The sequence below is a fragment of the Buteo buteo genome, chromosome 6 (assembly GCF_964188355.1).
Source record: "Buteo buteo chromosome 6, bButBut1.hap1.1, whole genome shotgun sequence".
Classification (NCBI taxonomy): Eukaryota; Metazoa; Chordata; class Aves; order Accipitriformes; family Accipitridae; genus Buteo; species Buteo buteo.
The window spans coordinates 23,856,787-23,882,729 of NC_134176.1; the positions used below are offsets into that span (position 1 = coordinate 23,856,787).

General features: G+C 40.4%; 1 protein-coding gene across 19 annotated transcripts in view; it reads right to left on the reverse strand.

Annotated features, from left to right (window-relative positions):
- Window positions 1-16,676: 16,676 nt before the first annotated feature.
- Window positions 16,677-25,943, reverse strand: part of NRXN3 (neurexin 3) — a 1,032,385-nt gene continuing 1,023,118 nt past the window's right edge. For 18 of the 19 annotated variants that reach the window (XM_075030063.1, XM_075030061.1, XM_075030060.1 and 15 more), the window contains one exon: window positions 16,677-20,481. In XM_075030063.1, coding sequence (XP_074886164.1) covers window positions 19,556-20,481 — 926 coding nt within the window. In that variant the 3' untranslated portion in view covers window positions 16,677-19,555. Of the gene's footprint in view, window positions 20,482-21,003; window positions 24,156-25,943 lie in introns of all 19 variants that reach the window. The other variant, XR_012650705.1, reaches the window with a different exon arrangement.

Consider the following 25,943-nt stretch of genomic DNA (forward strand, 5'->3'; position numbering starts at 1 on the left):
AATCCTCCAACGAAGTTAAAACCTTCATGTGCAGAGTGCTATTAGGAAGAGAGCAGAGATAGGGATATTGCTAATGTTCTGTATTTCCATGATAATCCTACCCTACAGAGCAGAGGAAAGCATATGGCATGGCAATGAAATGTAGTGTTAAAGGCCTCTGGGAGAACATTTTAGTGGCAACTGCTTTGGGGTTTTTTTCCACATATGAAGAGTGAAATATGAGTTGGAATAGGGGGAGTAGTTTCATCTTCTGACAAGACACTGAAGAGACTAGTGGACCTGTACACTCACTCTGATATCCAGTATTTTTCTTAACACTGAATTGTGGAAAGGGACAGAAAAGAGCTGCAAAATTGGTTTGGAAGTAGGAGAAAACATCCTGCAGTGAAAAAGCTACAGAGTCAGCATGTTTGGATTATTAAAAAAGCTTTAGAGAAAGCTTGGAAAGAGTGAGTATCTTCCTAAGGAGAAAATACCAGATGCCAAAAGGGACTTTTATTTAGCAGAGAGAGGACTTAAGACCAGGCACATTCAAATTGGAAATAAAACAGATTATTAAGCCTGAAGACAGACTAATCAGACACAAAGAGAGTCTCCATCAAGTCTTCAGATGAGAACTGGCACCTTTCTAGAGAAGCTGTTCTAGGCTTGCACAAGCTGATGGGCAAAAAGCAGCAGCAGATGGGGGAATTCTGCAACATTTTGTATACAGCTATACCTACACTATGTTTACATGCTCACATAAGCATACACACACACGTATAAGGCAGAAGTGATTACTTATTTGGTCCTTCTGGCTTTAGACTCTATGAACTCAAGGCAGTGGCCTATGTGGCAGTATTGAGGTTATGTTGTTTATGAACGTTTTACAGAAGACTTCTTAAAATAAGAAGGGTAGAAACCAATTATAATTTTTGTTACTAAAGCTCTGTTAGATTCTAAAGCAATTATAAGAGAATTTCAATCTTGAATGTAAGTGTATAGTGGTTTACTCTGATATGTGAAGGAAACATAGTTTCCAGTAACGGAGCAATGACAGCAATTAAACCTTACAGTGCACAAAAAGTTTGTAAACAAGATAAAGGATGTGTTTTGGTTGCAAGGGTCTTTATATGCCACTAGTGAAGTCTGCTTGAATTTTGAAGTTTAACGTAACCAGTTTTTCTTGGAGGATATATGAAAAACAATTTTTAACCAATGGACTAAAGCATATTAAGTAAAAGAAATAACTAACCAGTGGATGTAGTGTACAAATCATAGAATGACAGAATGGTTTGAATTGGAAGGGACATTAAAGAACATCTACTTCCAAACCCTCTTCCACTAGACCAGGTTGCTCCAAGCCTCATCCAACCTGGCCTTGAACACTTCCAGGGATGGGGCATCCACAGCCTCTCGGGGCAACCTGTTCCAGTGCCTCACCACACTCACAGTAAAGAACTTCTTCCTTACATCTGATCTAAATCTGCCCTCTTTCAGTTTAAAGCTATTAATCCCTGTCCTATCACTACATGTGTATGTAAGTCTCATACTCTGGAAACAAAAATTTTCAGAGAAATGTTTTCTAAAGAAAATAAATTTTACATCTCTTCTTCATCTTGTTGCTAATATCTGTAGTTAGAAGTATAAGAATTATGCAAAGTTTGGGTTTGTGAGAAGTTTTGTTTGATTTATTATTTGTTATAAATAAATAAACCACATTTTAAAAAGTGCTAAACTTCATTTCTCTGGCTTGGCCATCTCCAAGTTTATTAACTGAAATGAAATAAAAATGTTAAACTTCTTATTTTATTCTGCAGAACTACTGTTTCTTATGATAATTTAATATTTTTTTATGCTTTCCAAGGCTTTAGCAGTGTTAATATTGAATAATTCTTAGGGTGTGGTGATATTATAATGTAAAAGCGAAGTTAACCAGTCTAAAAAGGTTTGATGTGAAAGCATACAGCATCTGTTATAATAATGTAATAACTTTTGTATTACCATTTAGAGGAAGTGACCTAATTAACGAGCCATTTTAAGTGGCTTGCCAGCTCGCAGCCTGATTGTGCTTTCCCATGGTGCTGGCTGCAGCCTTGGCAGCGGTGCAGGAGATGATGTGGCCCCATGCTCTGCTCCTGTGGGAAGCGTAACTCCCCTGGCAGGCCAGCACTCCTGGGTAAGGGTTGGGACTGCTAAAAAGGAAGACCCATTTATGACCCTCTTGGAATCCCCAGCGTAAAAAAGATGTGTGAAGACACAGAGGGTACCTGTCTATGTTAAAATGAGCTAACATGATGGCTACAAGCAGCTAATGTTGTATTGAACAGTGCTAATTTGATGAGTGTGACATGAGCTATTTAATTTGCATTGAGTCATTGCCTTGCAGCTGCATCCTAACTCCTAAAAACAATGGGCGTCTAATAAATCACAGGAACTAAAGTGACAGGTAAATCCGGTGTCTACCTTAGAATTTGCAGTACACCCTAATCCTAGCAAAACAATTCTGAAGCAGGCTGAATAATTAACGGTGAACAATTTTGAGGTACATTTCATCTGTCTATCAGTTCATTAATAGTCTATCAAAACCTTGGGAGCTTTTTAGACATGTCTTTTATTACCAATTATTTCCTGAATCTTTTCTCTCAGTAATTCTTGATCTGTCATATAGTAGGCAAAGATGAGATTGTAGATCCTTTGATGATCAATTCAGGAGTAATAAAAATATATGTGTATTAAAGTAAAGTATACCTTTAATGATGAAGCTCTTCCTGGATAAATCTCTGGCCTCCTCTGAATTGTGTTAATCTACTTCACATTAATTTTGGAATAACTGCATCTGCTTAATAGGAGTTAACAAAAAATGAATATGACATATTTCTCTAGGACTAAAGCATATGGACAGAATCTGTGGATCACAGATTTGGGTCTAGACCTGATTCTGATGTTTTCTAACTGCAAGAATGCACGAACACCCATTTTTTTAATGCCACTGCTTCTTCATGTCAGATGAGAACAGTGATGATACTGGCTTCTTTTCTCAAACACGTTGAAATTTTTAAGTGGATTTCATCCTTTGTGATTTGTCCCTGTAGCTGATGCTCCACATCATAATCTCTGTGACTGAACTATATGAGCTGGATCCATTCTTTTTTGATGGCAGACTTTCATTGCTACTGTTTGTTATCATTTCTTGGTGTGGCTGAGCCCAAGTTTGTAAACTGGAGCCTGATACCAAGCTTGTCTGTTCAACCAGATTTCTATTTTGTGAGTTTCATGGAAATATGAAGGACTGACTTGGATAGAAAAATATACTTTGTGTACATCAGTGTTTATAGGTTTTTGGAAGGGCTTGCGATCTTTTGATTGTAAGTGCTCCAAGAGGATAATGACAGCAAAGTTACACTTCTGACAAAGTCATTGTTCAGCAAAATGGGCCTTCAGCTGAGGTTTGAGATGTCTACCTCAAAAGCAGAAAACAAGACTTGAGCACCTGAGTCCGGTTTCCTCAAAAGACATTCAAACAGATTGTTCTGTCTGTGGGGTTGTTAAGTGTAATCAGATCAGACAATATTTGACCTGCAGTTGCTTGAGAATACTTTTACAGAGCTGTTATCTTACTGAAAAATATTTATTCATCAAAATATTCTTTAAGAAAAGACTGTTTGACAAAGTCAAAGCTAAACCAAGAGGGCTGAGAAAATCTTTATAAGCCTTTAGCTATTTGGGAGATGTGAATTGGTGAAACTCAGCTCACTTGCAGCTGACAGGGCCCTGTGTTGCAGCATTCGCTACATATCAAGGTGCCACGCTTAGATCACTGGTCGGCCCAGACCAGGGAAAGAGACAGATAACACACGCAGTGTGAGCGCCAACTTCCGCCTTTTATTGCGCAGTTAATTCCTTTTATACTAACAAGGGGAGGTGGGGTTACAGGTACATCACAAGGCTGCGACTAACCCTCTAACTTTCCGTGACATCGCGAGATCTTCCGAACGTCGAACCCTACACTGTGTCACAAACATAATGCCTGCAAACATTTGTTCACTGCTTGACTAGGAGCATGAGTGTAGTTGATGTGGAACCTCTGGGCTGTGGAAATTGAAGGGTATGGTCCCCTCTATACAGGCCCCAGAGAGTGGGCTGGAGGCAAGGGGAGAGGGACCCTGGAACCGGCACAGCCTGTGCTGCTATGCTTATATTAAGAGTAAACAGAAGATTTGGTTCTCCAGGGTTACTACTCTGATACCATTCACTGACAATAAATTCAATTAAATAAGAGAAAAAAACCCCACAAACTTAAGTTGTATTAAACCTTCACCACCTTACTGCAATTTCTCCTGACCATTGTCATGTATTTTAATATAGTTCTGCCACACTTACTCTTCTGCTTTTTCATTATAAACAGTCACAGTTCAGCAATGATCTCACACTTAGCCCTTTTTACCTCTTCCCCACCACACATCCCCCCTCTTCTTTCCTCTTTTCTCCTGCTATCCTATTTTAATAAATAAACCAGCAGACAAAACGTTGTTCTTAATTGGACTGGATGTTAATATCTTCTGATGCAAATTAGCACTTCTGAATGTCTCAGTGCAAGTCACTCCAGCCCAGCATCAAACTGGGCTGTGGAGACTCCTGTTGCCAAGCAGTGTTGTTGCTAGGCTTTACTCTGTGAGAGGTACCATGCTCAGGAGACAGCTCTGTGTGTGTGTGTGTGTGTGTGTGTGGTGTGGGTGTGTGGGGGTGTGTGTGTCTGTGTTGTGTGTGTGTGTATGTGCACGCGCGTGTGTATGGATATATCTGTGCACTCGTGGCTGTGCACTTGGGGTATTGCTATGGCTCACGACCATGTGCCCGGGTGTCTCTGCACACGTGCACAGCTCAGCTGCATGGCCAACTTTTGGGTCCCAGTTCACTCTCTATGCTGTGCAAGACAAACACATGATTTAAATTAGGTGAATACTAATAACCTGGCAAGGCTGAGCAACCCTGAAACAGCGAGCTGTGGTTGTGCTTCATCACAAAAATTTTGTCCCATCTAGACTTGATGCCCCTCATCCTTTCACCAGTCCAGAGAAATCTGATGTTAGACAGCGTCACGTGCCAATACTAGCTGCAGTGTCTATACTTGAAAGCAAACAAAAAAACCAAACACCCCCCCACCACCTCTCTATTACACTGCTAAAGTGCATTGTCTTTGGCTGAACTGTGAGACAAGATCCAGACAAAAACATCTATTAACATTCTGAAGATGCATTTGTTAACTGCAGAACTATTTAACTCAGTGCTTTGTCTAAATTCTGTTTATACAAATTACATATTGTTTCCCTAATCACCTCGGGTACTTCACAAGGAAGACTTCCTACTTTTCTGCACCAAACTGCCAGGTATTACTTTACTTAGAAAAACTTCACACCAAACTTGCTTTGCTTTGGAAGATGTTCAGGCTAAATGGCCTTTATTTAAAAGTGCTCCAGTAAGCCCACCTGTGGGCCTTATGGTGCCAGGACCCTTGTTTCTTTCTTAGATCATATTTGATATGGTGGAAAACTTGTGAGAATAGCTTGTGTTCTTCTAGCACTTGAAGCACATTCAGACTGAATTTAGTCATTAACCTGAACCCCAGGCTTGCCTATATCTAATATGGAGGTGTAGATGGACAGCTCATTCCAGCATTCACAGGGCTGTTATGTTAAACAGGGGCTGATGGGCTGGGGGGGGGTGTGGGGGGGTGTCAAGGCAGATCTGTTTATACAGCTTGCAATATGCATCATTGCCCTCTACCTTGGATCCCTTGGCTTCAGGGAGGGGTGAGGTGTTCTCTTTCTACTTGTGTTTGCTGACTTATGCAAACTTAACTAAGATTCTTGAGTTATTAAGTTAATTTCAACATAATTGTCCTGATTTCTAGGTGTGACGGAAAAGGACTTACTTAACTGCAAGGTTCAAGCAAACAACTTATTTGAACTTCACTTACAGACTTAACACACCACTATTGCAGGCTTTACAGATACAACGGAGGAATGTACTATTGCAGGTTTTACAGATACAATGGAGGAATGCACTATTGCAATTTTTTAAGGCAAGAATAGTACATTATTACAACCACAAGCGATTCACAGACAACCACAAAGGCATTTACAAACTTAAAGCATAAACAATATTCACTTACCCCTCCAGGTAAGGGCTCTCAATCCCAGGGAAGTTACCTTGACCAGCATCCCGATCAAGCGGGGGGAAGGGTTTCCTTCGCAAGCCAACTGCATGGTTAGAGAAGTGACTCCCCCAATTTCCAACCTGAATCTTAGAGTTTTTACCCCCTGACTTGTGGAATGGTGTGTGTGTCTATGTCTGAGTGGATTATGATATATGCCTAAATGGATTATGTATATCTGAGTGGAGTTTCCCCTTATCTTTCCTTCATTGGTCTGTGATTGTTTGAATACACAAGGTTGTCACAGGTTTTTTCTGTTTTTTTTTTTTTTTTTTTTACCTTGCTTCCTCAGCAACTGGATAGTGGTTGGAAAGAGACTCAGGGCATACTATTTGTTAAGGGATTTCAAGGCTCAGTTCGGGTTTTGGTTCTTTGAATGGCGCAGCCACCGCCCTGTTTAGTTTAGGGTTTATCAGACAACCCAGGGCTAAACTGTCTACACAGCTCCCCATGAGTCGTCTCTGCAGAGAGACAGGGCCTCAAGGCAACCCAAGGCTGGGTCACTTTTGTAACCCCCCATGAGTCGCCTGTGTGCACTAGACATGGTGAAACTCGTTTGTGAACTATGAGCCGGACAATCCACACACTAGGTAAGAAACTCAAGCACCAAAGCAGACCCTGCAGTGATTAGTTTATATTTAGCAGAATGCTGAAGTCTCTCTTGCTTGAGGGACATACAAACCCAGACTCCCAGCACTTGCATCACTGAACTGTAGACTACACAGGGGAAAATGTTTTCTATCCTTCATTTTGAAACAGAACTACTGTGGAGCAAAGAGTGCATAGTGTTACAAGGCCAATTTCTTTGAGGCCACTGAAGTAGCGGTGAGAGGACCTGATCTCCAATTCCTGGCCTAGAGATGTCTCTTACATCAAATAGGTCCTGGATAAAATGCAGAACAATTCAAGGAGTAAAGACCAGATGACAGACAACAGGTCAGCAACAAAACCACTTCAACACCTTCCTAAACATGGGAATCATCAGACATCCATGCAAAAGTCAGGCACCACGAGTGGCATTTTGGCATTTAAAACACTAGCTTTGAAGTATGGCCTGGATGAGCAGACAGTGAGGTGGATTGAAAACTGGCTGAATGGCTGGGCCCAGCGGGTGGTGATGCTGCCACCTGGAGGGACCTCAACAGGCTGGAGAAATGGGCCAACAGGAACCTCATGAAGCTCAACACGAAGTGCAAAGTCCTGCACCAGCGGAGGAACAGCCCCAGGTACCAGTATATGCTGTGGCCCAACCAGCTGGAAAGCAGCTTTGCAGAGAAGGACTCGGGGTCATGTGGGACACCAAGTTGAACATCAGCCAGCAATGTGCCCTTGCTGCAAAGAAGGCTAATGGTATCCTGGGCTGCATTAGCAGGAGTGTTGCCTGCAGGCTGCAGGCAGTGATCCTTCTTCCCCTCCGCTCAGCACTGGTAAAGGCACACATGGAGTACTGGGTCCAGCTCTAGGCTGCCCAGACATGAACACACTAGAGAAAGTCCAGCAAAGGGCCACAAAGATGATGAAGGGACTGGAGCATCTCTCCTATGAGGAAAGGCTAAAAGAGAGCTGGGACTGTCAGCCTGGAGAAGAGAAGGCTTGGGGGATCTTATCAATGTACATAAATACCTGAGGCGAGGGTGTAAAGAAGCTGGAGCCATGCTCTTTTCAGTGACAGGACAGGACAAGCCAGTGGCCGCTCATTTGAATTCAGACTATACTTATCGGACTGGGCTCTGTAGGGTGTTTTAAGGTGTTTAGTTGTAGGAGATCCTAGTCTATGCATGTCAGGCTCAAGAAGAACATATAGCTATTGTGGCACCGAGGCCAGCCAAGATTGCAGAACATCAGCTCTGCTGTAAAGGGAAATTCAACTTCACAGCAAGTGGCTGGCTTGGATTCCACACACACACACCCCCTCCCACACACACCTATGCTCTTGGTTAGAGGCACGTGTTTTATACACTTGACAACTTAAAGAAAATCTGTGCTAAATGAGCTCAGAAGTCTCATACTGGGCTCTAAGGGCACAGTTGACATTCCTGCAGAAAAGTATGTTCTGGGCTAAGACCCCAGATTTCCTTCCCTCCCAACCTCAACTACTTTAACCATGAGATGATTCAGCCTCTAACCCATTTGTCACTATCTATTCCTACCTAAACAAGCTTATAGCAAAAGTTTTGTGCTAATTCCTGGCAGCAAGTCCTGAGATCTGAATGCTGACAATGCTTTTAAGGGATAGCCCAGCTACAGAGGCGTATCAAGATGTCTTTGGAGATTTATCTTGGATATGGAAAATAGGATAGGCTGGGAATCTGGGCTGACCCATTTAGGGAATGGAAAAGAATTTGTGATTGAGAGATGCACATACAGGGATATAAGCATAGTTCTGTATTTTAATGCGAATGAGTAAACAGTCAGCACTATAATAATCTCTAAGGCATTTGATCCCAATAAACCATCTTAATCCTTAGGGCTATTCTGGCAGTAAGAGATAACTGCACAGAAGCAGAAATGTTCTTAGCATAAAGCTCACATATCTATGTTTACTGTGTGTGTTAGATGGTTTCAGACTCTCCTCCCCTCCTTCCCAACACTGATGAGCATTTCATCTGTACAGTCTGCCAGCTCCCTATTTCACTAATAAAAGCCTTTTAATTTGGATTTTATTGTTGCCAGCAAGGGTCAAGACAAAAGGAAAATCAAACCATAGAGAAATGCTTGGGACTGATGCTTCCCTATTGGCATGCCCTCTGCTTCAATAAAGTTTCATTACAGATAAAATTTTCTTTTTTTTTTTAGTAGCCATATATGTGGTCCTGTGCTTTGTGGGAGAATGCATTTCCACATCTCTGCACTTAAAAAGGCTCTGAACTAAATGCTTTTGTGGCTATTGCCTCCTGGTTGCTGCATTGTCTTCATTGTTGTCTGCATTGCAGACAAAGGGCTATGGCTCAAAAATGCAGAGGCAGTGAATGCCTAGGCAGTGAAATGCTAGAAGTTATTTAATTAATTGTCATGACTAAAGACTGAATGATGCTTATGACTTGGTGAGGGCAAGAGCACATCCTACCTCCAAAACCAGGTAGTGCCGCTGCAGGTTATGTCACCACATCATGTTTGCACCTCTCAGCCAAAGACTTCAGTTAAAGCAGACCATTGCTGAACTACAGCCCACCTGCTAGTGAAGGTACAGGGCTGTGATTTTTCTTTTTTTTCCTTTTTTTCTTTTTTTTAAATAATCTTCAAGCTAGCACTTGCTCCTCTGCTATTGGACTCCTGGAACCTAAAGACACTTCAGCCCTGCCTGGTATCTCCTGAGGATACTACACTGGCACTTTGTCATCAGGGCAGAAATGTAGTACCTGCTGCTGCAGGTCTTGTGCTAGTGCTCTTCTGGCCTAAACTGTGAGGCAGAAATGAAACTGGGACTATTACTTATAGCTTAGAAATCTCCTGGATAAAGATGAAAATTGCTCCATAGGTTTTTTTCATTGATCAGTTAGTTTGCAAAAATCTATTATTGGTTAGGTGAGTACCAGGTTTTGACTCAGCTCAAGGTTGCTTGCTATGTAAGTTGAAGCCAATTTTTTTCCCCCCACAAATGACAATATTGCTTGGGGTAAGACTCTTTAGCACAAACGTTGCCACATAATGGCATTAAAATAATACACCTGAATTTGTGTTGTAGAATCTAGTTATGCATTTATGTTTTGAATACTTCAAGGCCTGGACCTGGGATTTGAGTTCCCCCCACAGTTATGCAAATGGCAGTATTGAACATGACAGCAAAAGCATTAACCTGACTGGGAACTCCTCTAAGTGGGGCAAAACAACCATTTTGCATCTGTGTTTCACATTTAGGCATAGCTTTAAATTGCTTTTTGAAACAAGCATCTCTAGTTCTGCTTCATATTGTTTGACAAGGGCTTTTAAGACTTTTAGCTTAGACAAAGCTATGAGAGATAATTGCACAGGTAGCACTGTAACAAATGGCCCTTAGCATGTGGGATACATTACGTCATACTATTGGTTGGGAAGTTGTGGAGAAAAGTATGGAACCTTTAATTTATGTGAGGAAATCCAGGCATGGGACTGCAGTTGGCTTCAGAATTGCACATACTTTTCCTTTACATCTTTTGGTGGTGACTTTGTTCTGTAGTCATTGCACTGCTGAGATTCATTAAAGTGCTGCTGCCATGCACTCTGAAATCAGTGGCAAAGCATTTCTTGGCTTAAGTGGTAAGTGCTCAAGCTGCAACATATCTTAGTGATAAACAGTAAAGTACTATGTCTGGTATATTCATCCTGTATGTGTATGTTTAGTGCAACAGCCCAATATGTGTATGTTAAATGCACCAGTCCAGTTGACGGACTGGGCTTACATTTGTCCAGATACACAGGATATGCAATTTATTTTTGTTCCATTGTTCAAATAAAATGGGTCAATGAGAAAGCAATAATATGAAGTGCAATCAGGTAAGAAAAATAAGAATTTTAAATCTATTTATGGGTCCCTTTCTGTAGAAGAAATCTTGACATTATGGTCACTGAAAATGAGTCCTGTTTTTGAGGGCCCAGAAATCTCAGGAGAACTGAGAAGCCTAGGCTTTTAAGAGTTTATTATAAACTCAATCCTTGTGTTAGCAAGGCTTTGAAGGAGTAGAAACAGCCCTCCAAAAAATTCCCTTGTTACCAAGTAAGCTTTTACAATGCATACCATCATTATTTTTCTTCATGATCATAATGTGGCTAATATTTTAAAAAATTAGTGAACTAATTTAAAAAGCAAAAAGCAAAACTTGCAGCGATTTATGGAACGGGAGCACTCTGTTTACTGTCAGGGAAGCTTTGCCATCAGCTTCAAAGGAAGTCGTAGTAGGTTCTGAATGTTTGTAATAGTTATAACCCAATTTATCCAGATAACAAGATCTTTGTTAGCTAAAATCTTGGCAGCACTGGCAGCACTATGCACTTCAGTGCAGACTGTGAAGGATAACATCAACTTCAACTCCCATTGACCCAGGAGTCGAAGGGCTGTAGTATGGCATTTAGTCTTACTTCCTATAATTAGATGTAATAAAATTGTGTTGTCATTGATGCTATCATAATTGGTATAAAAAGTTGTTTATACAAAATGTTACAGATGCAGGCCGTGATTTTCTGCAGGAGTTCACAGACAGTGTAGCTAGACACCGGCAGACCAGAAGTTGCTTTGGATGTTCAAATGCATGCATGTGCCTATGTCTTTACCAGTATGTATAAAAGCAGGACATCTTAAACAGTTGATAATCTAATACTTTCCATTTTAAAATGGTTCTTTCTTAGTTTTAAAGGGTTTTATTGTCTTCTTAGAAGCTCCTGTGTTTCCACCATTTGATCTAAGTTTTTGAATTCTGACAGCCAGCTCTTGATTTAGAGAAGCTAAAGTTAATGGGAGGACTGGATGTATTCTACCTCTGGCACCACAGTGTACTTTGGAGGCATGAGTAAAGAGTGGGGGGCTCCAGAAGCTTTGAGGACTAATCTTGTTACAACCATGGATTTTTCTATATAACTACAGGCAAGTCTCTTTGTCCCCTTTTAGCACAGGGGAGATATTAGTATCAGCTCACAAGGGAACTACGGATATAAATTAACATTTGTTACTCAGGGAACAGGCAGAAAGGAATAATCATCAAACATATGATGTGGAAGTAGTGGCAGAGATCAAATACTTAGAGAGTTCCAATAGACCTACCAAAAGAGTGTCCTGGTCCTCATGCCTGGGAGAGGTTGGGATACTGGGGGAGAAGAGAGTGGTGCAAGTAAAAATCTAGCTCATAATGCATGTGGAGAAAAGGGCTTGATTCAAGTTACAAAAATACTTTTAGCTTTGGCACAGCTTATCTTGTGCATTCTTGGCTTTGGAAATCAAAATCCTGTTCTTCACCTGCTGCTTTACTGGGTGCATGGCTGTGCGCTGCATGCAGGCTCTGTCTCTCCCTCTTCATTTGCTCTTACAAACAGCCCTTGGAAACTGTTCCTCAGAAGGGGGTTCCTCATCACCCTGCGAATGATTCTTCCATTTACCGCTTTACCCACTCTACTGAAGACTTGCTGTTACCACCACTTGGTAGTACTTACTGAAAAATTACTGGGCCAAGCTATAAGACCTGTGAAGAGAACTGTGAAGACTCTCATCTGAACCAAAGTCGTCATTCAGATACCATTACTGATGGTTTTCAGAGCCTTCACTTTTCCCATTTCCACTTTTGTTTTCATGGTGTGATTCAGTCCTGTTTTGTGGTCCAGTGTTTTAACACTTTATGTAACTACCCTTGAAATCCAAATGCTCTCTGAGTGAATTTTTTCATAGTGTTCCAAAGGCTTTGGCAGCATTATTAAATTTATCTATATTTTTTTGAAAAATATTTTCCAGTGAGTTTAATTCTCCATGTGTGCCAGCCAAAGCTGTTAGGCATAGTGCCCAGCTTACAAGCCTTTGAAGAAAAGTGTGCCTAAGGTTTTCCCAGCTGCTTCCTTAGGATTTTGCTGACTCCATGTGGACATTGCCCCTTGGTTGTCTTCTGTGAAGAGGCAAACAAAAGAGATGCATGGAGCGGTAGATGAAAACTCTTGCTGAGTGGCTTTAAGCTGTGCTTGGTGGTAGGAGTACAGGTTTGTTCTTCTATTGGATTTGTACAAGGTATGGAACCATGTGCAACTTGTTTTTTTTGTCTGCTTCAGTTGAATTTAAGGGAACAACATGCTCATGCAGCTCCATCCTAGCATATTGAAATGGACTTCTCTCCAGGTAATTTACAGCAGACCTGAACTATCTCTCATTTGGACTCCCACCCTGAAGGCAGCTGAGTTCTGTAAACCTCATGTAAGGTAGAAAGAGAGGAATGTTGTCCACCACTTGCCTACACCACTTGGTACTGCAAAAGCCCAAGCAATTAACACTAGCTAATTAACTTTATCTGACTATTACACTGAAATGGACTCAGTTTTTAAAGGTATTTATGTAGCTGATTTCCCCTCTTTTCAGTAAGAATTAGCCACCTTAATACTTTAAAAACTAAGCCCTTTTCCAGCTATATGCAGTCCAACATAATCTCTTGCATGTGTGTGTGCTCTGTTCCTCTCTCATGCAAGCCATGTGCCCAAATTATAAACATTGAATCCCTGCAGACAAACCATTTACTGAAGGTTTACCTTGAACGGCACCATATTTGCTGGTCTGTGAAAGACGGCATGAACAGGGTCTCCAGAGAAAGGGGGTTATGAGGACCATCTGCGGACAGACAGGAGATACTGCACTGTGCAACATGTATGGTCTGAAGAGAAACCAGAGTGCTATATGTGAGGCAATGTTTTACCAAATTGAAGAAGAGGTTGTAATTTTGTCTCTTAACCCAACAAATGTTGCTACCATAGGGAAACTTTCTCCAATAAGGAGTAAGAGTCAGTCAAGACCTCACACCCCAACCTCCTACATTTATCATGACACCCCTGGTTGCAATACTTCATTACCACCTTGGCAAACGTGCTCTCGGAGCCCAGCCAGGGTCCCATCCAGGGAGCTGAACAGCAGGCAATGATAGTCTTTCTTTTCGTGCTAGTGTCTCTGCTCAGCCAAGAAGATTCTGTGATGCTGACAGCTGGAAGGCAAGTTGTGTTGCTTTTCCGTCTCTTTGTCACCGCTTGTATGTGGGGAGGGAAAGCTAATGATTTGTTCTACCATATGAGAAACATCTTCTAGGGAGCCAGTGCCAACCTTGGCAGCTAGGGACGATGTATGATAAAATGGGAACAGCTGCATGTAACTGTCTGTATGTGCTCATAGGGCACCTGACAGGACTTTGTGATCTTGCATGCCCCTTCCAGACTGGCAGCTTTAAAAACTGCATCTCCATGAAAGGAATATGCTTAGCTTTGGCTTTAAGTGTCAAGTCACATCCATTAACTATAATTCATGTGTCTTTGCCTTCCTTGGGAGTCATCACCACCTTATGACTGAAGATATTTCCACTATGGAATTGCAGGGGGAGGGGGGGGATATTTGTTTTTTAATCATTATCACAAAACTGTCTGATCAATATTTTCTCACTTCTTGGGGAAAAAAAGCAGCCAGGCACAGCAACTGCAGAGGCGATCAGCATCTCTGTCCTCCCTCCCAGCCCAGAGGCATGGACAGAAGTATCTGGAAAGGGAACCAGCATCAAAGCTGCTTCTCACTAGTCCTTTCCTGCAACATGAGGACTGGGAAGACTAGAGCCCCTAAGTGCTCAGATCTTCATGACGTGTCTCAGCACTTGTAAGGAGCCTCTGCAACTGTGCAATAAGCAGAGATGTGCTGAACAGTTTTGGGAAGAGTAGAACTAGGCATCTAAGACGGGGATCTTCAAGAAGTGATACAATAAGTGGGATGTTGCTTACCAGTACAAAATGCTGAGAAGAGGAGCAAGTGCCAAGCCCTGGTCTTTGAAAAGAGCTATATCCCTAGCTCAGAGACGGTGGTAAGGCCATTGTGTCTGCTCCACATTTTGCAGATACTGGAGTGAGTCCAGCAAAGGGCCACGAAGATGAATAAGAGATTGCAGCACCTGTTGTACAAGGAGAGGCTTAAAGAGCTGGGACTGCTCAGCCTGGAGAACTGAAGGCTTATGGGGAATCTTATCAATATGTATAAAAACCTGAAGGAAGGTTGTAAAGGGAGGGAGCCAGGCTCTTCTCAGTGCTACCCAGAAAAAGGGTAAGAGGGAACAGGAACAAATTAAGAAACGTTAAATTTAATCCATCCACAATAAAAATTGTTTACAATGATGGTGGTCACACTGGAACAGGTTGCCCAGAGAGGCTGGTGGAGATATTAAAAACCTGACTGGACACAATCCTGCGCAACTTTCTGTAGCTGACCCTGCTTTGGGGAGGTAGTGCTTGGACTAGATGATCTTCAGAGGTCCCTTTCAACCTCAACAATTCTATGATTCTGTGATCAGCCAAAGACACACAATAATCCCAAGTCTTTCAGACAACAATTAAATCTCCTTTCTGACACTTTCATTTAGCCTAAGTAATAAAATGGGCATTAGGTGACAGAGAAAATGAAAAAAAGAGTGACTATAGGCAGAGGGTTAGGGTAAATCAGTTGAAATTCCTTGCTTCATGTAATTTTTCATAATGATATGAAATATAACAGGTTTTGAGAAAAGCACGGAGAAAAAAAAATTCCTTTCTCAGAACGCCAACTGCTTGGTGATAAGGCAATTTTCTGCAATATTAAAAGAGGCAATTAAGTTCAGACCTAGATCTACATGCCAGCTGACCGCTCCTGTACTGGGAATATTAGACACCAGTCATCACCGAGGAATTTCATGATTTCGGGACAGAAATAAGAGTGGAGTTTAGACCAGAACCTGTGGTTTTGATACTTGTGAGGATCTGTAAGGTATTAGAACATGATTCACAAAAGAACTGAAAACAGTAAAATTTAAAAACCCCTCACATGTACATACACATAAATAGTCTCACCCATGCAAACACGTGAGCAAAAACAATGAAGAATAATCACAGGGAATACCTGAACAATCAGTTTATCCTGAGTCTAATTTGGTTGTAAATGAAACCTGTGGAAAATACTGCTTAAAAGAGCTGTGGATTCTGCCGGGGGGGGAGGGGGGGGGGAGGAAGGGGAAAAAAAAAAAAAGAAAAAAAGGAGAAAAAAGACGAAAAAGAAAAAAAAAGAAAAAAAAAAGAAAAAAAGGAAGAAAAAAAGAGATGAAGTCATCCTTGGTTGAAAAATGAAAGGGCTGTGAAACACTCATTTGGCTGACCTCCAGATGCCTCTAAACAGTCAAATCTTGCAGGTAGCTTGGGAAGAATCAATTTGAAAAATACTACTACTGTGAACTGAAGTTCTGCACAACTTGCTAAAGACAGACAGGATATTGGCAATTTTGCATGATGGCCAGAATCATAACAGACTATAATGCCCAGTAGGACAACAAGGGGCAGGCAGCAGATACGATTGGGGTTTTGGGAACCTCAGACCCTACCTGCAACGAAGTGAACACTCAGACCATCTACTTTAGGTACCTAAGTCTGATCCATAGTACTCAGGTAAGTAAACTATGTTCCTTAGGTAGTACACGGAAAGTCATCGATAAATTCAGAGGACCTCAGTTAGATCCTCATATAAAATGATGTGAATGCTTTTCTGTATCATATTGGCTAGCCAAATCCCCAAAAGGATTCAGCTGCTGCAGCACATCAAACAGACTCCTGGCCACAGAAGAGGAACCCAGAATCCCATAAATGTCATGGGAAGAGCCACACTTCAAAGAGAGACTGAAAACAGGCAGCACATTAGAAAGGACATACTAAGTCAATGTCCTATGTATACTTTTGTCTGAGGTCACTGAAACCTGTATTCCAGAGAACTGCTCTTTACCCCACTGAGGTGGTGGTGGTGGTGGACAAAGGGTTGGGAGTGGTGTGAGGTAGACCCCACACTCAAGTTGAATTTACGTCCCTGCCAAGGAAAGAATTAAGATTCATTGGACTAATGAAAGAATGCAAACATGAACATGATTCTGTAATCTGGTGGCTAGACACTCCTGTGAGATGGGGGATACCTGCTTCACAGACTACTTTTCACCTTTAAAGGTCTGGAATTTCCCTGAAGTCTTTCAGAAATAAAAACCCAGCAACATAGAGGGCTTTGGGAAGAACATTTTATTGCTAAGCATATCTTTAAACAAAATGCAAATACGAAAGAAAAAGAATCAAAAAGAAAGAAGAAAAAGAAAGGGGAAAAAAGCAATAACATCACGATAACTCAAATAAAAATTCTTAAGGTTGTCCATAAAGCAACAGGGATATGGTAGAAGCCCACATACAGAAATGCACATGTTCCCAAAAACTGTCCAATAGAAACTTACACAAAAAAGGAAAGTGTAAATCTTTTTCCCTTAACTTAAAAAAGGAAAGCAAAAAGGAAAGGAAGAAAGAAAGCAGGAAATCATTTCACAAGACTCCAAGACTCCAAGAACAGCAATCTTTTACAGACATCAAGATATAATCAACTTTATATAGTTTCGGCCAGTTAAGTCATCTAAAATCGTGCTTTCATACCTTTTTAAAACCTGTCTTTTTTTTTCTTTTTAGTATAAAAAATAAAAAAGGAAAAAAAAGCTCAACCTCGCACACACGCACACGCACCACGCACACGCACACATACACGCACTGAAAATATTTGTTAACATGAAAGCATCTTCTCCAAATGTTTGAGAAGGCTGTTTTTTTAAATTTAAGTAAGTTCCCATGTGCGTGTGTGTATTTGATGACACTTCAAAGTCAAATATTCATGCGACTTATAAACACCAGCAAGAGTAGATTTCTAAACCTAAACAGCTGATTAGTTTTCATCCGTATACAGAAAGAGTGTACATGTCTGATATTCCAGAGTTCTCAATCCATCTTGTTTTTTGTTGTTTTCCTCTCTGTCTCTCTCTCCCTCATTTGCTTTTTTGCACATGATAGGTATGGCCGTCAAACCACCTGGCTATTGTTCTGTACAGTAAGATAATCCTTTTCACAATAATTGGGAAAATGTAGAAACCAAACAACCAAATTAAATAAGTTAAATAAAACCAAAAGACATTCCCAATTTAACCATAAAACAGTATATACACCATCAGGGTATCCATATAGAAATAATACTAGCAAAAAAAATAGTAGTAAAATATGTAAACAAAATTTCAGATTTTTTTTTTTGACACAGGTAACTGTGACAAAGCTAAAACACACACTCTCTTCACATTTTAAGGTTTGCTTTTGTTGTTTGTTTTGTTTTACTTTGTTCTTCAAGAACATTCTCATTCCACATTAAGACCATAACAGAACTTCTGTTCCAGTCGTCCCGTCAAACATACCATGATAAATATATCTGTGTGTATATATATATAATATTATTAAATTCCTTTTTCTTTATTATTTTTTGTGTGTCACAGCAGCTTTATTTATTTTCTTTTATATAAAAGAGAAGGAAAAGGGAGAATACGGCAAATGGAAAGACAGAGTTGATTTGAAATGTCAAGCTACAAAATTAAAATATTACATATGCAGAACAGTTTTTATGTCAAAGAAACTATGTATTTTGCATTCTTTTACAAGTGTTTAGCTTTTCTGACATTTATGGGTCTTGTCACAAGTTGAACTCCACTGGTGTCTTTCTGATCTCTTTATTAAACTGATTTATTATTTTTTGCATGCATTGCAATCAGTCACAGAACCAGAACCCAGAGGAAGGCTCCTTTATTTTTGCATGGTATATTCAGCTCAGAATGGTTAGCCATTTTTTAAGCATTCTTTTTTGAGTCTTCAAATCCCTTTAACCACAGTTTGGCTGTGCTAATGCATACTAAGTGATATTCACAAATAAAGCCAATGATTGATCAGAGCAGACCCAAACCAATCTTTTCTTCAGTTCAGCTGCAAATACTGGAGCCAGATCCAAGGGAACCAGCTTTCCATGATAATTTTCTTCAGCACCACCCATCAGACACTTTCACTGCGTTGTTAGCAAACAACTTACTGCAAGACAACGGATTCTAGAGACAACACAACCAGATATGCAGAGTAAACACCATGGGTAGCTTTTGAGTTCATATATGGCAATAGTCTCTCTTTATTTATTATGGATTATTTTTTCTCCAAGATTTCTTCTCACGTCCTGGTTCACCCCCCACACCGCTCCTCTCCACCCTTCCCTCCCACACCCAAAAGTAACCAAAAAAAAAACCCAAACAAAAAACAACCCAAGAAACAAAACAAAACCAAAAAACCAACAATCTCCAAAATCATTTATTCCCCTCCTCCAATCTCGAAAAATTGTATGTATGCTGGACACGGCCAGATCAGTTTGTTCAATATTTTTTTGTTGTTTAATAATGTTTGCGTTTTTTTCTTTTTCCTTCTTTTTTTTTTAAATAAGTAAACTGAAAAATTATCGATACAGTCAGGGATCACGAACATTGTTAAAGACTCACTTGGAGATATGAAACAAGTAAGCCATGAAGTCTTCTACCTTTGCAGAAAGTTCAGCGGAGGAGGAGATTTGGAGACGTCCAAGTTCACTAACAGGGCAGAGCTGTGCGCGCCATCTCCAGAACGCTAAGTGTGCTTTATAATACATTAGGACAGAGTTTGCTGACTCCAAGCGATGACTGAGACATTAACAGTCACTGCTGAATTTTTTTTTCCCAATACTTTTTCCCACAAACGATATCTCCCAATCTCACTCGCTGCAATGGTTCTGATATTTCAGTTAAATCTCATTAAGTATTTATATATTTATATATAAATAAGTATTCTTTTTTACACATAATACTCTTTGTCCTTGTTTTTCTGTTTCTTGTGGCCGCTCTTTGAGCTCTGCTGCTTCTCCTTCACGAGCGTGCCATTGCTCTGGGCTGAGTTGCTGATGTAGTTCCGCGTCTCGTCCACCTGATAGGACCCCTCGTCCCTGTTCCTGTACTTGTACATGGCATACAGGAGGATGAGGATGCAGAGGGCAGCAGCAGCCACAATGCCGACGACCATCCCCGTTGTGCTGCTCGACTCGCGGACCACCTCTGAGGCCCCCGGAACCCGTCTGATTCCCGGCTCCGTGGGGTTTGCTGTGGGCACATTACGGAACATGGGGGAAGTGATTAGCGGGCTCTTCAGCTTTGTGCTGTCTAGCTCATAGGCAGTGGGCAACGGAAGCAAGACTATGTCAGGCTGGGGTTTGAGCTCACGGTTATTCATTTTGCCGGCTGGCAATTTGGGCACCATCCCAGTCGAGGACGAAGCTGTGGAGCGGATCAGCTCAGGGGACAAAGACGTGGTAGTAGTCCTACCAGTTTCGGAGACTTTGTTAGGTCTAAAGTCCTTGGATTCCCACTTGGGTGCGTGTGCTTTGTAGCCACCTTCGAAGATTGAAGTGGAAAGACTCTTATCTGTTACCAAGGAGAAGGTGGTGTAAAAATCTTCATCATCAGTAGGGGGTAGGTTAGAGTCAAAGGTTTCCCCTGAGCCATACCCAGATATCACCAAGCCATCATCATCACAACCATCGCTGCCTTGGTCCGACAAGCAAGGTAACCCCGCCTCAGAGGTCATGGACAGGGAATCTTTGGTGGTCTCAATAATGGTGAGGAGGGGGCGAAAGGTAGGGGGAAGTGTAATGAAAGGTGCACGAGTAGCAATAGGAGGGATATCTAAAGGGTCTTCTACAAGTAGTGGGATAACTAATTCACCTCCTGGGATGGAAAAGAGAAAAAAACAGAAGATTAGTACATTTTAATGACGCAATGTACCATTTTCAATTCACTTAACTCAAGGGCAAGAGAGGATTTGGGCATTATGAAAAAGTGTCAGGGATCAGGTTTCTTGCCCTAACTATGCTACCAACATACTTTCCTGGGGATGCCTTTCATTCTTCCCTCCCACTCTGCTTTGATGTTCATAAACTGCATGTTCCATTTCCTCCCTCTTTTAGCCTATGCTAGGTACATACAGTGAAATACTCTGAATTTTTGGGGACCCAAAGTTTTTGATTTTTGAAGATACTCTCAAGTGACTCTGTGGACATCAATTTTTTTTGGTAGTGACCTTTCTTAAGCATTTGGTTACAAGACTGTTTAAATTAATTATTTTAGACTTCCATAGAGCAATGTTCTCCTGGATGGATTTTACCACTCATCTTGCCAGTTTTTCCTCCTCTGATTCTTTTAATTTAAAATAGCATTGGTATTTCTTCACTGACATTCAAGTCTGCTCACCTTCTGTAGCAGTTTATAAGGCCTTTCCCTAAGGCCTTTCCCATCCGTCCATTTCTTCTTGATTGTTGTCTGGTTTTTAAACTGTGGGAAAGTTCATGGAAATGAGGGATGGAGTACGAACCAAGTACTTACTGGGGTCCATGAAGGTACAGAGCTCTACTCAACACTTGTTCATCTCTTTTTAATCTTTCTTTACTATTCTGTTTGACACTAGGGATGTCCCTTTGCTTGCATCTTTTGGGGCTACTAATGCCATACTATCTTCATCTTCGGTTCTTCTTGATATTCCTTTACTAGAATTTGATTAAAAATTAAGATAGACTTTATTGTGATTGATGATATAACTGAATAAAGACTCTGATGACCAAAATTAGCACTTGAGCACAGGAATGTACTGCAGAAGTTGTCTTTGCACCTACAGTTAACTTCTTGATATGCAGATAGCTGTGATCAGTGTTACTTTTTCCTAACACGATGGCTACCTGCCTACAGAGGACTGAAAATGAAGCAGACCTATGGTCTACTCTTGAAGTAGAACAATGAAGCTGTAGCTATAACATTTGTACCTTACCACAGTATAAGCTAAAACTGAAACAAGAAAATCAGCACATCATTTCTAAGATTTGGTTTCTGAGCAGCAATATTGCTACTTTTAGGGTAGTAGTCCTCTTTTGTCTATTGTCCTGGTTTTGGCTGGGATAGAGTTAATTTTCTTTCTAGTAGCTGGTATTGTGTTATGTCTTGGATTCAGTATGAGAAGAATGTTGATAACATACTGATGTTTTCAGTTGTTGCTAAGTAGTGTTTATACCAAATCAAGGATTTTTCAGCTCCTTATGCCCAGCCAGCAAGAAGGCTGGAGGAGCACAAGAAGTTGGAAGGGGACACAGCCAGGACAGCTGACCCAAACTGGCCAAAGGGATATTCCATACCATGTGAAGTCATGCCCAGTATATAAACTGGGGGGAGTTGGCCTGGGGGGATCGCTGCTTAGGAACTAACTCGGCATCAGTCGGCGAGTGGTGAGCAATTGCATTGTGCATCACTTGTCTTGCATATTCCGATCCTTCTATTGTTACTGTCATTTTATTATTGTTATTATTATCATTATTAGTTTCTTCCTTTCTGTTCTATTAAACTTTTCTTATCTCAACCCACGAGTTTTACCTTTTTCCTTTCAATTCTCTCCCCCATCCCACTGGGTGGCGGGGGAGTGAGTAAGCAGCTGTGTGGTGCCTAGTTGCTGGCAGGGTTGCAATATGTCATATTGTAATATGACTGCACTTCTACTTTTGAGCCTATGGGTAATAAACACTGCACTGTTTTATTCTGATGTGGAGGTATAATTAATTTATCTAACTCATTTAGTTCAGATTACATATTCTTCCACTGATATACAGGTCGCCGACACTTTTTTAGGGTGACCCATATTGCTTTTGAAAGTTTGTGTATAAATTCTCCCTTGGGTAATTTTTCTTTGGCTAGCCACTTAAGTTACCTGCTTTAAATATAAACTGAAGAGTTCATCTCACACTACGAGTAGTCATCTAGATTTGTTGGAAGGAGTGCAACTCAGTAAGAAGTATTTCTAATACATGAGAAATTTTGATTTATACTCACCATTGCTTAAGGAAAGATATGCAAAAGGAATTTTAGCTTCTAAATAAATAATTTTGGCTTTTAATTATGTATTAATAACTGCTAATGAACAGTTTGGCATTGTTACAATGCTGAACAGCATCAGGGTCAAAATTCTGCTCTGTCCTATCTACACTATATATTACATGCACTTGTTTCCCATAAAATACTGCCAGTAAAGTCCATGGGAGTTCTATAAAGAATATGGTCTCAAATCATAATCCCTTCTAAATATATTTGGAGACCAATATATTTGAACAAATTACATATTGAAGATAGCAATATACTGAAAAAGGTACTTAACAGTTTGATTAAATCTGGATAGCTGAGCTAGCAATATGGCTTATTCTTATCCTTAATGAGACACTAAGTGGTGACACACTTTAATCAATTGAAACAGTCAGATTTATCTCAGAGGTACCAGTCTAGAAATTAGGGCAAAATAAGAAATATGGTACTTTGCATACTTTCATGCAAAGTTATTTTTAAGCTAAGATACAAAGGGCCAATTTGAATATGTTGTTTAGTTTTCTGACCTTCCTTAGCATGTTTATACCATTTTTGTTACTGGATGGAGGATGAAGAAATAAGTATCATATTTGTAAAACAATGTCAATCTCTTCAAACTACGTATCTTCAAAAAAATTATGTAAAAAGCAGAAAAGTGTAGTCTGCCAAATGGCTACGTGGCATTTTGTGCTCATGCATCTGAGCTGTCTTCTGTGTGATGTAGAAACTAGAGCATGTAATATGATTTATATATGTCCAGAAGCCCTATCCATGGTTAGAGTAGGGCTTCTATAATCTATGCAAACAGGTGGTCTCAGGATAAACTTGGAGTATGCCTCAGAGCAAAAGATAATCTGTGAGTCTGGTAAAAAATGAATAAAAATAATAGCATTTAAGTGCACATTATATCAAATTGAACGAGTGGGAAACTTAAGTTCCAGAAAGTCAGGGATAGGAAGTGTCCCTTTAAATGATTTTTTAAGATCAGTGTTTTGCTGTTAAAAAGTAGTATTCATCTGTGATTTTCATTCACTATCTGTGACACCCAACTGGAAAAAAAATCAGTTTGGCAGCTTTTAATTGCTCATCTAGAGCTTTGAAGTGCCTTTGTTCTTAAAATCTATTATACTGGCACACAGCATCAGTATGCAGTTGATCTGCCACTCACTGGGGCAATGTTTTGGGCAATGTTTTGGGTAGTTTTCTTCCAAAGAGAAATTCTTCTGGTCCTATTAATGATTAATTTTCTTGAAGGAATCAGAAATATCTTACATTTAATATGAAGATCTTTCTTTTGCCCCAGTAACCCTTGCCTTTAAAACTTGGTCATAGTTCTACAGTTTTTGTTGCTGTCGAGGACTTGAGCCAATGATCAAGACTACTGCAACTATAAAAATTATCATGGTCTCCTTGAAATGTTAAGAAAAGTTGATAGAGATGCTATGGTAAGTAGGGTTTCACATAAGTGATGGAGAGCAGATCGGAGCTTTTTGATTCCAGCAAGTCTGTTGGATGGAAGACAATAGGACAGATTCAGGAATGAGTTTTACAAATTTTTAATCTCACAATGTTTTAGAGAAGAGAAACAACTTTCATACCAGGAAGACTGGATTAACTTTGATTGCCTGTACCATTATTTAATCTCATCTCTAGTTTTATACCAAATTGTCCAATGATCCATACTATGTTTACCTGTATACTAATGAAATAAAGAGACTGTTAAAGGTCCTTCATTGGGAATCACTTCTCCATCAAGGCGTTCATTTGTTACATTTACTTAGACAACATACTTTTGGGGAGTATCCAGGGAGATGGCTGTAAGGGTGGTAATGATGTTTTGAATTTTTAATTTTTCTTTCTTTCTCTAATGGAAGAAACTGTGAGAGTGAAAAAAAGCTGTGTGGGAGAAGGTAACTCAGAAAAAAGCACCCTAGGTATCAAATCTGGCTTCTGTTTTATTGGTATGTTAGGCATCTATACAAAACTCAGAGCAAGCTAGAAGTTGTAGGTCTAATAGGATGCAAGCACAATGAATACTTCTTGGGGTATGTGATTTATAGAGTTAGTTAAAACATCCTTTAAAATGGCATGATAAAAATGCCACTCAGTCTAGAAGAAATGTGTTATTTAAGGATAACAGAGAGTGTAAATTCTGAAAAGCTCCCAGGACAGTGTGAGAAACGTGATCACCAACACCGATGCAGGGGAGCAAGTGCAAACTTTCCTATCAGACCTGCAATCAGCTCTGCTACTGGTACTACATTTCTACTCGTAGGAGACACAAGGGGGAGTCTGATGACAGGCAGCTGGTAAGTGCGCGTGTAGGGGGAACCATCTTTCACAAAATGACAGCTGAGGCAGCAGGAAGCTGCCAAGAGCCAGCGGTCCTTTGATGGAGATGTGGTGCCTCTTGCCCAGGGCCCCAAGTCGGTTTAAAGGTAAGCACAGAAAGATTTAAAAGTGCCACTCGGTTGCTAAGAATATCTTACATGGGATTTGGATCCTGAAAGTTTGCTGCAGAAGGCAAGCGCTTTAAAGATTTGGATCTCTAGAAAATGCTAAAGAGGAGCCCCTGAAAAACCCTACACAACAATTTGGAAGCGAAAGACATTTGAGACAGGTTTTATGTTTGTATTTTCCTACCTGAAGTTTCTATTTTCTCACAGTGTCTACCATTTTTTCAATCACAAAATCAATGCTTTGCAGTCTTGAATAAAACTTACAGCTTTAATTTCCAAATTGTTCTGTGCTTAAAAAAAAAGGCAAGGCTGCCACCCAGTTTGAGCCATGGCTTCAAAGCAAATATTCACATGAGACTTAGATTCTGTTTGTGGATGATATGGTCTGTTTCCTGGTAGTTACAGGTTTCTTTCCCCCTTTTTTTCTGTTGGCTGTTAAGCACCCATTAACAGTATTCACTGGTATGCTGCAAGTTTGGGATTACTTTAGCAATCCAAAGATTTCAAGAGGATTTTCCAGATTTATTTTTCACCTACTCTGTGCTTTCTCTCCTAAGCAGGGAATGGATGTTTCCCAGACAGAAATATGGTTTTTAAAAATGTCTGTTGACAACACAATGCCAAAGAATTAAACAAAAGGGAAACAGACAAAATGGTTTCCTCTGCAGTGATATAGATGGAAAAATTAGCTTACACATCAAGTATATAATTGCAAAAAAAATTACTGAACAAACTGGAAGCAGCACTGAGAGAACTGAGGTCTGTGAGGTGGGAAACCTTATACCAAGCAGTCTAGTGCTCTGCTTGGCCTTCTAATGCCACGAAGCAAACACA